General features: G+C 40.3%; 1 protein-coding gene across 1 annotated transcript in view; it reads left to right on the forward strand.

Annotated features, from left to right (window-relative positions):
• Positions 1–5,233: 5,233 nt before the first annotated feature.
• Positions 5,234–13,642, forward strand: part of LOC147677685 (SLAM family member 9-like) — a 186,393-nt gene continuing 177,984 nt past the window's right edge. Inside the window, exons 1-2 of the mRNA XM_086945575.1 lie at positions 5,234–5,243; positions 5,651–5,986. Of these exons, the coding sequence (XP_086801701.1) occupies positions 5,234–5,243; positions 5,651–5,986 (346 nt within the window). The remainder of the gene's footprint in view (positions 5,244–5,650; positions 5,987–13,642) is intronic.

Genomic DNA, 13,642 nt, shown 5'->3' on the forward strand with positions numbered 1-13,642 from the left:
ACACGAAGAGAAGGCATGGAACAATCTGTAGAAGAGTTAACTGAATTAAAGAATTTGTTATCAGAATCAAAACCATTTTGACTGCATGCATCAGATTTAACAATTGCTACACGGCTCTTGTTCCAAATCCTCCCATCTTGTGTTTTAATGGCATTCCTGAAAACTTTAACCACAGGTCTAACATCAGTATACTTTGACCAAGATTTGCGCCCAACAGGTGCTTTTATTTTAACTAAGTCACCTAACTTGACCTCATGAAATTTAACACATTTTTTGTCTTCAAAATATTTTTTCTATCAGCTTCCGCAACTCCCTTTCTCTCCACTCACCTATTCCATTGTCTATAAGACCTTTATTCAAATTCATCCACCAAGGACACCACATTGTGTTGGGAATTCTCCCTTTAAAACAACTCAAAAGGAGATCTCCCAGTAGTGGAATGAGGAGAACAACGATAAGCAATTATTCTCTCTTTTAGAGCCTGCTTCCAATCCAAACCATTTGCCCTGGCTAACTGAATACATTCTTTTAGTGTTTTATTAACCCTTTCAACAACTCCATTGGTTTCAGGATGATACAAAGAACATTTTTTATGTACCACTCCACATTTTTTCAAGAAACTCTCAAAAACACTAGAACAAAATTGTGGCCCGTTGTCAGAAAGAATACTGTTTGGAAAACTTTCCCTCTTGAACACATCCTCCAAGAACTTGATCACAGAGTCAGAAGTAATATCCCTGGCTGCACACACCTCAATCCTTCTAGAGTATAAATCTATAACAATTATCAAATAAGGAGTATCAGAAACACCACTAAGTGGACCTAAAATATCTATGGCAATCTCATCCCAAGGATGACAAGGTAAATCCCTACAAACCATAGGCATTTGTTTAGTCTTGAGAATCTTGTCAATGGCACAACATTCAACACACTCTCTAACCATCCTCTCTATCTCCAAAGCCATCAAGGCCACCAGAATTGTGTATGCAACATCTCCTTTGTTTTAACAATTCCTAAATGTCCACAGTGTGCATGTGTCAATAACCTACTCCTAATCCCTAAAGGAGGTACTAGTTTCATGCCACAAGTCAACATACCATCAGTAATTGATCATTCATCACAGACAAGAGACCAAGGTTTATCCAAATGTCTGTTTTCACTCAACAATTTTATAACCTTGATTAACTCCTCATCATTTTCCAATTCTTTTTTCCATTCGTTTTCCTCAACAACCCCTCCTGTGACTTCACACACATTGAATAAATCTTCAACCCCCAACAACTCCTCCTCACTTATAACATCCCTATACACCAACCTTGACAAACAATCTGCAGACTTGTTTGCAACACCAGGAATGTATTGTACATCAAAATCAAACTCCTGCAAAGAAATAATCCACCTCCTAATCCTAGATGATATCGCATCCAAACCTTTCTTCAAAAACAACTCCTTTAAAGGTTTGTGATCTGACATAACACAAACTTTAGTTCCCCAAATCAAATTTTTTAATTTCCTCAGAACCCAGAAAATTGCCAACGATTCTTTCTCAATTACAGAATAGTTTAACTCCGGGCCTCTAAGGCACCTTGATGCACAAGCAATAAGAGATTCTTTACCATGTTTACTTTGAATCAGAACAGCACCAAGGCCTTTGTCACTCGCATCTGTGAACATGTAAGTTGGAAAACCAGGAACAAATGCTTGAAGAGACGGAGCTTTCTTCAACTCCTTCTTTATTTCCACAAACTCTCTTTTACACTCACAAGACCACTCAAATACCACGCTCTTAGAAGTAAGTCTTCTTAAATGTTGTGTTTTATCTGCAAAATGCATAATACATTTCCCATAGAACTCCACAATGCCAAGAAAAAAAGAAGTTCTTCTTTATTAACTGGCTCAGCAATTTTGTCAATGGTATCTACTAATTCAGCTTTTGGAAAAACTCCATCACCCTTAATACAATGTCTAACATAATTCACTTCCTCCATGCCAAATTTACCCTTCTCTTTTTTAAATGTTAGCCCTGCCTTACTCAACCGTTCCAACACCGCAGACACATGTTTATTGTGTTCAGGAATATTACCACCATAAATCAACAAATCATCCTGATAACATTTTACACCCAGAAGACCTTTAAGAATTCTTGACATGATGCGTTGGAACACAGAAGCTGCCGAAATAAGCCCAAAAGGCATCCTTTTAAATTTGAATGTCCCCATCGGTGTAATGAAAGCCGTTAACTCTTGAGAAGCTATATCTAACTCTACCTGATGGTAAGCAGAAGCTAGGCCTAAGGTGGTAAAATATTCCGCACCCTCCAATGTTCCCACCATTTCATCAATGTTTGGCAAAGGAAATCTATCCACCACAACTTCCTTGTTCAAAACGCGTAAATCAATGCATAAACGAATCTCACCTGATGGTTTCTTAGCAATTACAACTGGTGCCAACCATTCTGTGGCTTCCACCGGCTCAATAATTTGATTTTCTATAAGCTTATCAATTTCATTATGTACATTCATTTGTTCACTTAACGGAATTGTCCTCACCTTTGCCACAACAGGAATAGCATTTTCTTTTAACTTTATACGGTGTTTGTAACCTTGTAAACATCCTAAACTTTCTTTAAAAACATTAGGAAATTTGTCAGCAAAAAATGAGGACATATCATCAACTTTCTGTATCTGAACTTGAGGTGACGCATTTGGATTAAGTTTAACCCCTAGATCTCGCTGATGTTGCCAACCCAATAATGCATCACCTTGTTTGGCCACATAAACTTTCCCTCCAATAATGCGACAACCCAACTCAATGGTGGCCATGAAGTACCCCAGCATTTTGATGGGTTTTCTCCCATAGCCTAAAGGATAGATATCACTTCTTAATAATTTGACATTTTTTGAAAAGTGTTGAAAATACAGCTTTTCATCAATCATTGTAATTTGTGAACAAGAATCAAATTTGAATTCAATGACAGCATTTTCAACTTTTACCAAATGAGAAGGATGTTCCAATAAATTTCAATTTACCTGAAAAGTCACCGTTTTTACTTGTGGTTGTGACCATCTTCTAACAGAACCTTCCCTTTTATTTGCATATCCTTTGGTCCTACAACACTTCGAAAAATGCCCTCTCCTACAATAAGTATTACACATAGATTTTATTGCCGGACAATTAGGGGAATTAGCCAAATGACCAGGATTTCCACATCTAAAACATGAGAATCTGTTGCTTAGATTTGCTACACTTGTACTTGAGTTATTCAACATAGAATTGCTTTTATCTACTGTAACCTTATCTTCTTTCTTTACTTGACATACAACTTCTTCAACTTTAGATTCAACTTTTGTTTCTGAGTCATTTGTCTTCTCTTTTTCTCCCTTGAGTTCATCTACACACTTTGTCATGTGCTCAACTTGTTTCGCAATAACTAGTACCTCATCTAAAGGAGGTTCATCTTTTAACCAAAGTTCTTTTCTTATGTTATCATGTGCACATTTTAAGACAAACTGATCTCTAATCGTTTCTTCCAATGTTTGACCAAACTTGCATGAGGCAGCTAACTTCCTTAGTGCTGAGACGTATTCTTCCACAGATTCATCTTTCTTTTGCCCACGCAAACCAAAATTATATCTTTCCGTTATCATGCTCAGGCTGAGTAGGTAATGTCGATCTAACTGTTCAATAGCTATTTCATACTCATTTATATTCCTTTGCTCTGACGCACTTAATTCTAGTAAGTGTTCCAAGACATCCTGTCCTTCACCTTCCAGACAATGTAACAAATGCGAATGCTTTCTTTCTGCATTCAAGTTCGTGCCACACACCCTTGCATAGTTTTCAAAAATGTTCTTCCATTTCTGCCACTTTACACTAGGTTCTCCTGGACTTGTTAGGAAAAATGCAGGTTGAGTCACATTCAGCATTTTTTTTATTTAGTCCAATTATATGTAAATTTAATTCTGTTCAAATTTTGTCGTTATTTCTTTTCCTTTAACCTTTATATTGACCTTTCTTTTAATTCCCAGTAATGGTGTCAATTATGATGCTTATTTCTCATCTCAATTCCCAAACTCTTTTTTTTTTAAATAAAAAATAAAGTAACGTTTTTTTATTTTTTATTTATTGAGCCAAAAGAAAAAAAAATACGGGGAGCCTCTTCTTTATTGCTGAAATGCCAGTCAGATTCTTCCTTAGTTTCCTTGTCGTCTCGTAGCCAGGCAACTACTATGCGGCCCTTGAAATACTAAAGAATATTCCACTTGTTGATTGAACAATGGCATTGACGTAATAAGCGCCCTTTCATCACTGGAATGCTAACACATCAGCGTGAAGATCTTCCTTTCAAAGACGCTACGCGCATGCACCATTACACGGACTACGTCTCTTTCATCAAGTTGAAACGCATACACTAGACGCACTACGTCTCTGTCCTTAAGTTGAACCGCATACGTGCCCAAGCAAAACGTCACTGTCGTCCTGCGCATGTGCGATTGGACGCACCACGTCTCTGTAATTAATCTGGAACGCAGACGTGACCAAGTAATACGTCACTGACCCGCAAACCAGTTAACAGACCTCCGCTCCGATTTTTAAAAAATTTACCCGTAAAGCTCTTCACAGACCTCCCGCCATACTCCTCACCATTGTCCGAAGATTGAATTCGGAAGAACATTTCAAATCCACAGCTGAGAAGTCAACGCTTCACTTCATGCTAATTCTGCCGCTGGAGGATTGGAGAAAGAAATAAGCCCTGTATTGTGTTGAGGTAATCCATTTTTCACCCGATCGTCGCCAAATTAATGTGGTGTTCCCACATATAAATTAAAGAAACATTTAGAAGATTGTTTCAAGAGCATAGGTTTATTAAACCTCAGCCACAAACCGTCACTGGTCAACTGACCAGAATACTCCAAAGACATTCCAAATCAGAGCATGTTACAATAGAACGAACAAGAACATACATTCCATATTCTGTTAAGGATGATAGAAATGCATTGAATAAATATGAACATATCATCACACCTTCTACAACTGCTGCTCATGTAAAGCGCTGCCCCACCCCCACTCGCCCGTTCCTGCCTTCTACAAAAGCGCCGCCCCATGCTGCTGTCTTGTAGTGAAACCTGCAGAAAAATCATGACAGGGTAGTTGGAATTTGTTTCTACTGCATCGTTTATCGATATTATCAAGGTGCAATAGCAGATAAACAATACGTCATGCCCCAATTAGGATGTCCTGGGGTATATCCAGTCTGAGATCTCAGAATGTTTCCTTAAAAATACCATTCTCAGATGGTCGCTGTATTCGCTCAGTTCCTTTTCCATGGCAGCGCACTCATAACACAACAAATGGGGCGTGCGTTCGGAGGCCGGAACAGCAGCCCACCATGGTGGACAGCAGCCTCCACACAACGACCACCAGTTGAGTGAATAGCGGAGTGAGTGCTCCCTGCTGTTGACAATAGGGGTTGTGTTTGCGCATTACACAGGAGCAGCTGGATGTCTCCATTGCTGGGGTCCGGAGGATCTGCAGGGAAGGAGATTGGTTTTGAATGTGTTATGGGTCGGGACTTATGTGTACTTGTTTTATATTGGTACCTGTCGACATTAATTGTATTCACAAGTCTCTCTTCCTTTTTTTTCCCTAGGCTTCATCGCCAGCCAAGCACAAGAATCCCCTCGTGATGTGAATGGAATTGTGGGAGGTTCAGTCCTGCTTTCTCTCATTATACCACAAGGACAAAGTATCTTTGAGGTGCGTTGGAAATCAGTTACTAATAATGCACGCCTTGGTGATTTCAAAGGCAGGACATTTCAGCCATTCCATCTAGCCAATCCTACAATTACTCAGAGACTAGAAATGTTGAATGCAACAACTCTAAGGATAACCAATCTTGCAAAGAATGACAGCGGGATCTATAGAGCTGAGGTTCAGTATGAAAGTGGATTTAATGGGGAAAAGGAATTTCAGCTCAAGGTCTATGGTGAGTGTCCCATTTACAGCCATGTTACATTATTAAGTCTTAAAAAAAACAAAGATTTAGGCTGTAAACTATGTAGGGTCTTCCCAAGCCTATGTACCCGCCAATGACTATGTGTGTCTATCTCTCTCTCCCTCTCTCCCTCACTCCCTCTCTCCCTCTCTCCCTGAAGCTCCACCTATGCAAGCTGTAATTACCTGGGAAATCTGGAAAAAGTGACAGAGACACCAGGAGTGCTCACCTGCACTTTCAGACCAATTCCAAAGGCTTCCCATCACTGGGTAAACGTCCAGTGGAAGAAATGGGCTGCCCGAGTCTGAGACCAAGTCAGGATATGACTTAAACAAGGGCCAGGCCCAGTACCATATATAAGCGTAACACATTCACCCCCACTGGAAATAATTCTATCTTTAAGAGGAGACAAACAGGGATCTATCAGTGTTCACAGAAAGGAAGAGAGTGCATAGGGGTGAAGAAGAAAAGTCAAAGCAGTCAAGACTGTCCCATACATGAATTGACAGCGCCCCCCCAACTGAGCCAGCTCCTGTTCAGTGTGAAATGAGGTGTTCAAATGTTGAGGAAGAAAGCTATATCTGTAAAGGAGAAGCGGTGCGACAAATATCAGATTTCAGACTGTGCCTCTCTCCACTAATTTAACTATACTCCTTACACCATTGAGCCCAGGTGCTGTCAAACTGGCTTCACTAATATTCGCGGCATTAGCACATAACGGTTTGCTTGTTTTCAGTATAGGATGACTTCTGACTTATTCTGCCTATTGGGTACAAGCCTAGAGAGAAGGCTCGAAGCATTTTTAACATATCATCAGCAACAGCAGGGCCTGTTAATTTAAGTACTCTCAGAGGGCAAGAATTCAGCTGAACCTTCAGTTTTAAGAGCAATATTCACAAAAAACATATCTGAAAACAACATCCAGTCAGGAGGTGATACATGAATTTACATACATGATAGCATCGGGTACTTGGGCACTTGGTTAAATTGAAAACACAGGGTATCTAAGAATAGAAGTCCCAAATTTACAACAAAGACTGGAAATTCGAAAAAGCAGTAAATTCCTACACTGGTAGGAAGTTGGTGTAGCATCTTCTCTAGCCTGGGTACCTGTCAATGATCATACCACACACATGGAGATTAGTATTACATGTCTTTATTCGTGCGTGTGTCACCATGAACTCAACACTATAAACCAGTCTTTACTGCATTCTGCTCTAACATTTACGTCACAGCTGTACAGAGTCATCAGGAACCAAAAGGGCTTTGTTTTTGCTAACTAGCAAGACAATACATATCCCCGTCTGTTAAATAAAAAATTACAATTTGTTTTACAAAATATGTACACATAAATAATTAAATACCTTTAGTCAATCTTTTTGGTGCTGAATTGTTTGACCTGATCTTGTCATTGGAAGCTGTGAACGGTCACCATCAGTGTCTAGGGTCTTTGTTGATGATGGAGAGGCAAAAGCAGTCACTGATGTTTCAGACCAAGTTCTCTTTCAACATGTAGATCTGATGAATGGTGAGTTAGACCCCCAAAATTAGAAGAGTTTCTGGTAATCGGCTTTCCAGTGCACTCGGCAGACACCATGTGTCCACTTGGTAGACACCACTCATCAAATGGGGTATCAGACTTTCTTTTCTGCATATGGCGTGCGAGCACTCGATCTCCTCTCGCAAAAATGTTGTTCTTCGAGTCGTTTTTTGTTTATGAACCAAGTCCTTCTCATGAGTTGCTTTCTCAGCTTTCTTTCTCTAGTTAGTCCACAGAGGTATCTTGGTTGTCATTTCTCTTCCTAACATCAATGTCACAGGACCTTTCCCTGTGGTCGAGTGAGGTGTTGAACAATAAGCTCTCAGGGAAGAGTTTAACACAGCTTTTAAATCGAGCTTCTGAAGAGTAGCATGCTGCATTGCTTTCTTTAGCACACTCATAAAGCGCTCAATAAGTCTGCGGCCACAGAGATGTGCTCTTTTGATGCTTTATATTCAGGTGCTCAAAGAAATATTTGAACTCTTGACTGTTAAAAGGTGGGCCATTGTCAGATTTCAAAATGGCTGGAATATCCAATGTCACCAAGATGCCATCTAGTCTCTGAATGACTCGGTCTTGAGTGGTTGTTTAGAGATCTTCAATTTAGTGAAATTCTGAATATTAATCTACAACCACCATCAGGAGAGGTCCTTTGCAAGAGGACAGAAAAAGTTGATGCCTACTCTCTCTCATGCATGCTTCATTAGCTCTGACATGCTTAAGGTGTGCTGAGTAACTTTCATAGAAAGGCAGTTGCATATATGACAGGCCTTTAATTCCATTTCAACCTGCTCATCGAGATACGCAAACCATGCTCGGTCTCGAAGAGCTTGCTTTGTGGCAATGATTATAAGATGTAATTTGTGGGCCACTTCAATCATCTTCTATCACAGACTCTCCGGAATCAGGATTCTTGACCTCACAGTTAAACTCCTTCCTTAGTTATGGACAGTTTATCTTTGACATCATTGTATTTTTGATATTCATCCTCACTGGTGAGAGGTTGAGGGTGTTGATTCCATGACTGGTGTGCAATTATATCTTTCAACTTTAGCATGTCATTATCATGGCCCATAACAGTGAAAATCGGGGCTAACGAAATGTTAGCTGGTGAGTTTGATTTTACATTGAAATTGATATAGGCTTCCACAGTCTTAGATGAAGTACTGTGACCTTGTATAAGCATTCTAGAAAAGTAGTCAGCAGGGTTCTGATCCTTCCCTGGATGATGCCCAATGTTATAATTGTATTCTTGCATTCGTAGTCCCCATTGTTCAATGCGGGGTGGCATCTTGGCCTTTGGATTGCAAATTTAGTCAGGAAAGCTTGATGATCAGTTACCAGTGTAAAAGGCTTTCCGTGCAGGAATACATAGAAATGTTCACAAGCCCATGCCATGGCTAAACTTTCTTTTTCATGTTGTGAATAAACATGGTCTGTTTGGGACAAACACCTACTTGAATATGGCATTTGGGTGTCTGCTGTGCTGTGGAAAAATTGTGCCTAACCTGAATGGGCTAGCGCCAACTACAATGTCTGTATGAAGCTTCAGATTGAAATATGTCATTTCGGTAGCATTCTAACATTCTTTTTTGTCAAGTCTCTCAATGGAGCACTTCATTCTCGTTCAATAGTCTTGTTTGCCTGAAGCATGTCAACTCATATTCTTACAGCTCCTTCACTGTCCTTTTTTGGCCCTACCATTATGGGAGAAACCCAGGGCATGGGACCAGTGGAACGCTCAATAATATCATGCTTAAAGAATGATTCGAGTTCTTTTTTAACAGCGTCTTGTAAATTAAAAGCAATTTGCCTATGTATTTGAGCAACAGGAAGACCGTCCTCATTTTTATGCAACTATACTTTCGTAGTTTTAAGCTTTCCAAAACCATGAAACAATGAAGGGAATTGACTTACTATTTCATGGTGAGCATTCATGTTCTAGTTCATGAAATCAGTCCCCTATAAGCAGCTGTGCTGAAACTCAGTAGAAAGGCACTTGACGCTGTGCCTTGAAGCACATGCTCTTCATCTCTGGTAGCCATTAACTCTCACTCCAGACTAGGAGTTTCTCGCAGCTTTCATCGTCTGAATGTATCTGACATCCATCCATCAATAACTGTGAGATGTATGTCTTAGTCATCATTGAATTAATTGAACTTACAATGTTTGATGAGAATGTCGAGTCTCTCAACAAATTCATTGATGGTTTCACCAACTTTATGTGATTCTTGGTGGAAAATGCATTGTACATAATCAACACAGAGCAATGGATTATACTTGCGATTCAAAGCTTCTGTAATCTGACGATGTGTGATTGCTCTTCAATTTGCAGCATTTCTTTATAACTTCTTTAACACCATCACAAGCAAGATTTCTGAGATATTTGATCATCTTTTTATTATTAGTCTCTTAAAGTGCATCAGTGAAATCTTCAAATATCTCTAAATAAACAATCCATCTATCGCCAATATTTTGCTTTTTGAAGGTATTGAAAGGTGGTGGTGGTTTCAGGAATGCCACTTAAACAACAAAAGAGTGAACCAACAAATGAAGAGCCAGCAAGAGTGGTCACTCTTGATTTATAAAAGAACCCTCACTCACCAACCTGGTTGGTGTCATGTTTCATCATTGGGTTCCCACGAGAGAGGCAAGTGCCTCCCTGGTGTGCTACGATGCTTGACTACAGCGGAGCGTTTCTTTTTTGTGTTTTGTGAGTTTGAAAAGTGATAGTGAAAAAATGTTAAATGCCTTGATTTCATCCAGAAAAAAAGTTTATTAGTGGAAAATCAGGCACAGTTAAAACAGTGTGATGGATGTTTTGGGCTGGATACATTGACCAGCTACATTCTATGTGAGAAAAGGGGTGTGGCCAATATGTTTCTGCCTCCAATCGCCATTACTGAGGCATTCGTCAGGACCATATATCACGGAGGTATGCACACGCTAAGGCGCACCTTGACCTGTGGTAGTAAAAAATACTGATGCAATTTACGGTTTTAAGTGGGGCCTTCAGAATTCCTGAAAGCAAAGTGACTATATAATGTAGGGTAGCCTCACACCATGGGTCCCGGTGGGGGGCTGTGGTTTGTAGTCACACGGACTCCAAAGCCAGGCACCCGTTCAACACTTGGATTCTCCCATCAGCTGGACCCCGTGGATGGGTTCAGGAATGCAGCAGCATTGTAACCATTCATGGGAGTGACTGATATTGAAGGCGGACCTTTTTCAGATATTGCCGGATGTCCACTAGGACCTGAATCTTCTGCGCCAGCCCAGCAATGGATCAACCCCTGGATCATCCTGGACTGTCTGTGGGACTGTGACCTCCTTCTTGGTCTCGATAGGAGCCCTTCACTTTCTGGAGACCGTTAGAGTTATTCTGAGCCTCCTGGCAGATTTGGTGATGTACCACTTCAGGCATAGGACAGCTCAGTAAGCAAAACCTGGGGCTTCTTCTTGGGCCTCCATGCCCAGTGCTTTTGGATCTTTTCCTCGCATTTGGCTGATGCAGTCTTTAGCACTTCTTTTTTGCACTGTACGTATCCCCCGTACACTCAGTATAATGTGTACCCTTATCTTGTGTGGCAGCACATTGCCTTTATGTATGACCTGACCCACAGCTTCCCGGCCAATGACATTTAGATTCTCTGTCCTGCATTCATTATCTTCAACTGCTTCACAGTGGCTAGGCATGTGCTTTGACTTCATGTGCATTAGGCGTTGATTACGTATTTCTATGACACCATACGTGAAAAGCATAGGCAGTTGGCTTAGACCACAGCAAACTCTCTGTGAGAGCAGTGTCAATCTTCGGGTTACTCATCCCTTATCTCATCACCATTTGTAGTGTCTTCCCTAGCCTGACTACCCTCCAATGACTACTGAACACCTGGAGCTTAATATGACGTCTTTATTTGTGTGCTTGTAACTGCAAACTTAACTTTCTAAACCAGCCTTCATTGCATTCCGCTCTAACACTTATGTCACTGCTCCACAGAGTCCATCAGGAACCAACAGGGTTCTGCCATTGCTAACCTGAAAGACACTGTAAAGTGGAGGTGTTCTGTAAAGGTGGGAGCTTCCATACAGTTAGAAATCTTCTCTGACATCAACGCTCACTCCTTGTTGTTGTTATGTGTAATTGTAAAGTGCACTATCACCTGCAACTGTATCCTTGGGCTGTGCAGGTGTATGTGCCCAGCCCTGCCTAGGGTAGGCTGGTTAATTGAAAAGCCAGGTCTTCAGCTTCTTGAGGAATTCAAGAAAAGATAAGGAGGAAGCTCTGATGTGGAGAGGTCCCTTGCCATAGAGGGACCCTTGAGAGAATGGGCCACAGATCTAAAGGTGCTGCCCTTGGTCCTAATAAATATATGGAATGCAAATGTTCTCCTGTTTATTCAGTGGGTCAAAGGTTTTTCTGCCCATAGAAGCAGTGGTGTAAGTCAAAATATTGTCCTCTTCTGCAGAAAGTGACGAGGTACCCCTAGGTTTCCCATATCTTACGTGGTACATTGGACTTGGGCTGAATAACGACTCCCTGAATATTTGGAAGCCCCCTTAAACATTGGGCTCCTGCACTGCAGAGGCCTGTGTAATGCCCTGCATGCAAGATCCTTCATTAAGTGCTGCACCCACTGGTGGGGAACGAGGAGACAGGCGTCAATCTTGCTATTGCTGACTGATTTTCTCTCTTTTCAGCATCTGCTCGCTTCTGCTGACTGATTCTCTCTCTTTTCAGCAACGATTTGTTGTGTTGTGGTACTTGATCAGGCACCAGGACGCCCCTTTGCTGGGGCAGCTGTGCGCCTAATAAAAGTTATTAACATAACATAACATAACATAAGAAGACCATCTGATGTCTAAAGGTTTTTATGTTGGCAGCTGCTGTAAACTGCGCCCAAATAAGGGTGATTTACGTAACAGAAGATAGTTGGAATGATAATTAATGCAATTGGTGGACGCCTCCAATTTACTGGAACAACTGTGGTGAGCCTATCAGAGTTCAACATAATTAAAGAGTGCACAGTCATTCAGTGAGCAAAGATGTAAATATTTTACTGCATCACAAATTGGTCCTCATTTAGAAATTCCAACCATAGCTGTTTCATAGCCACTTTTGGATGAACAGAGTATTGTTGAAACTGCACTTGTCTTGGCTATCAAATGGGTTGACTGCCAAGTGCAAGTTTACTGAACACACTATGATATTGAAGTTACCTGTTAAAAAGATAGACATTTTGAGCCATATTTAGAGTTCAGTGGGTGCGGGAAATCTGCCAAAAAGTGTTAGATGTCCAAAACTCTAAAAAAAAAGTCCCGTGTCACTGAAAATACTGCTGACTCCACTCTCTGGTAAAAAAGTACAGCTACTGAATTTTTGATTCACCAGTTGTGGCATTTGCTTCAAAGTGTGTCTGCTGGGGAGTAGTCATAAGCATGACATCATAAACATAAAAGTCTAGATTACTATGTGAAGAAATAGCCAAATAAAAATTTCCCCCACTTTTTCAATGACTTATCACTTCAATGCTATCCATAGTCAATAATTCCCTAATTATAGCTTCCTCCACCACATTGCCATCTAGAAAGGGTTTTATGGTAATCCAAACAACCCACAAGTAGTATTAAGAAATAGCTTTTTTGGAGCATCCATACATCAGGAGAGGAGCAGTGCAACTGACACTGGAACACTGCTCAAAATGTACACCAAGGATAAATATAATGGGAACAATAACATCAAATGATATTAATACAATATCAGGTTAGTCTGACTGCTGTATATACACACTAGAATATAATGGAACACCAATCACTTAACAAACCATATTCTAACTACTATGCACCTCCCTTCCTTATATAAAAAGTAAAGAAGGAAAGAAATAGCTGAAAAACTAAATTTCATTACATTGCTAATACATTACACAATTTTCAAATATATTACATAAAGCACTATTCCTTTTTCTAACCTCTACAGTACGTACAGCACTTTACATATTTGAAGAATGTTCAGGCACTTCAATATTCTTTAGTTTTACGGTATCACTAACAAAGTGAGGTTCAATGCTACCTTTTCAGTAGAAATGCCTGTTCCACTAACTTGATGT

This window comes from Lissotriton vulgaris, chromosome 12 (assembly GCF_964263255.1).
Source record: "Lissotriton vulgaris chromosome 12, aLisVul1.2, whole genome shotgun sequence".
Lineage (NCBI taxonomy): Eukaryota > Metazoa > Chordata > Amphibia > Caudata > Salamandridae > Lissotriton > Lissotriton vulgaris.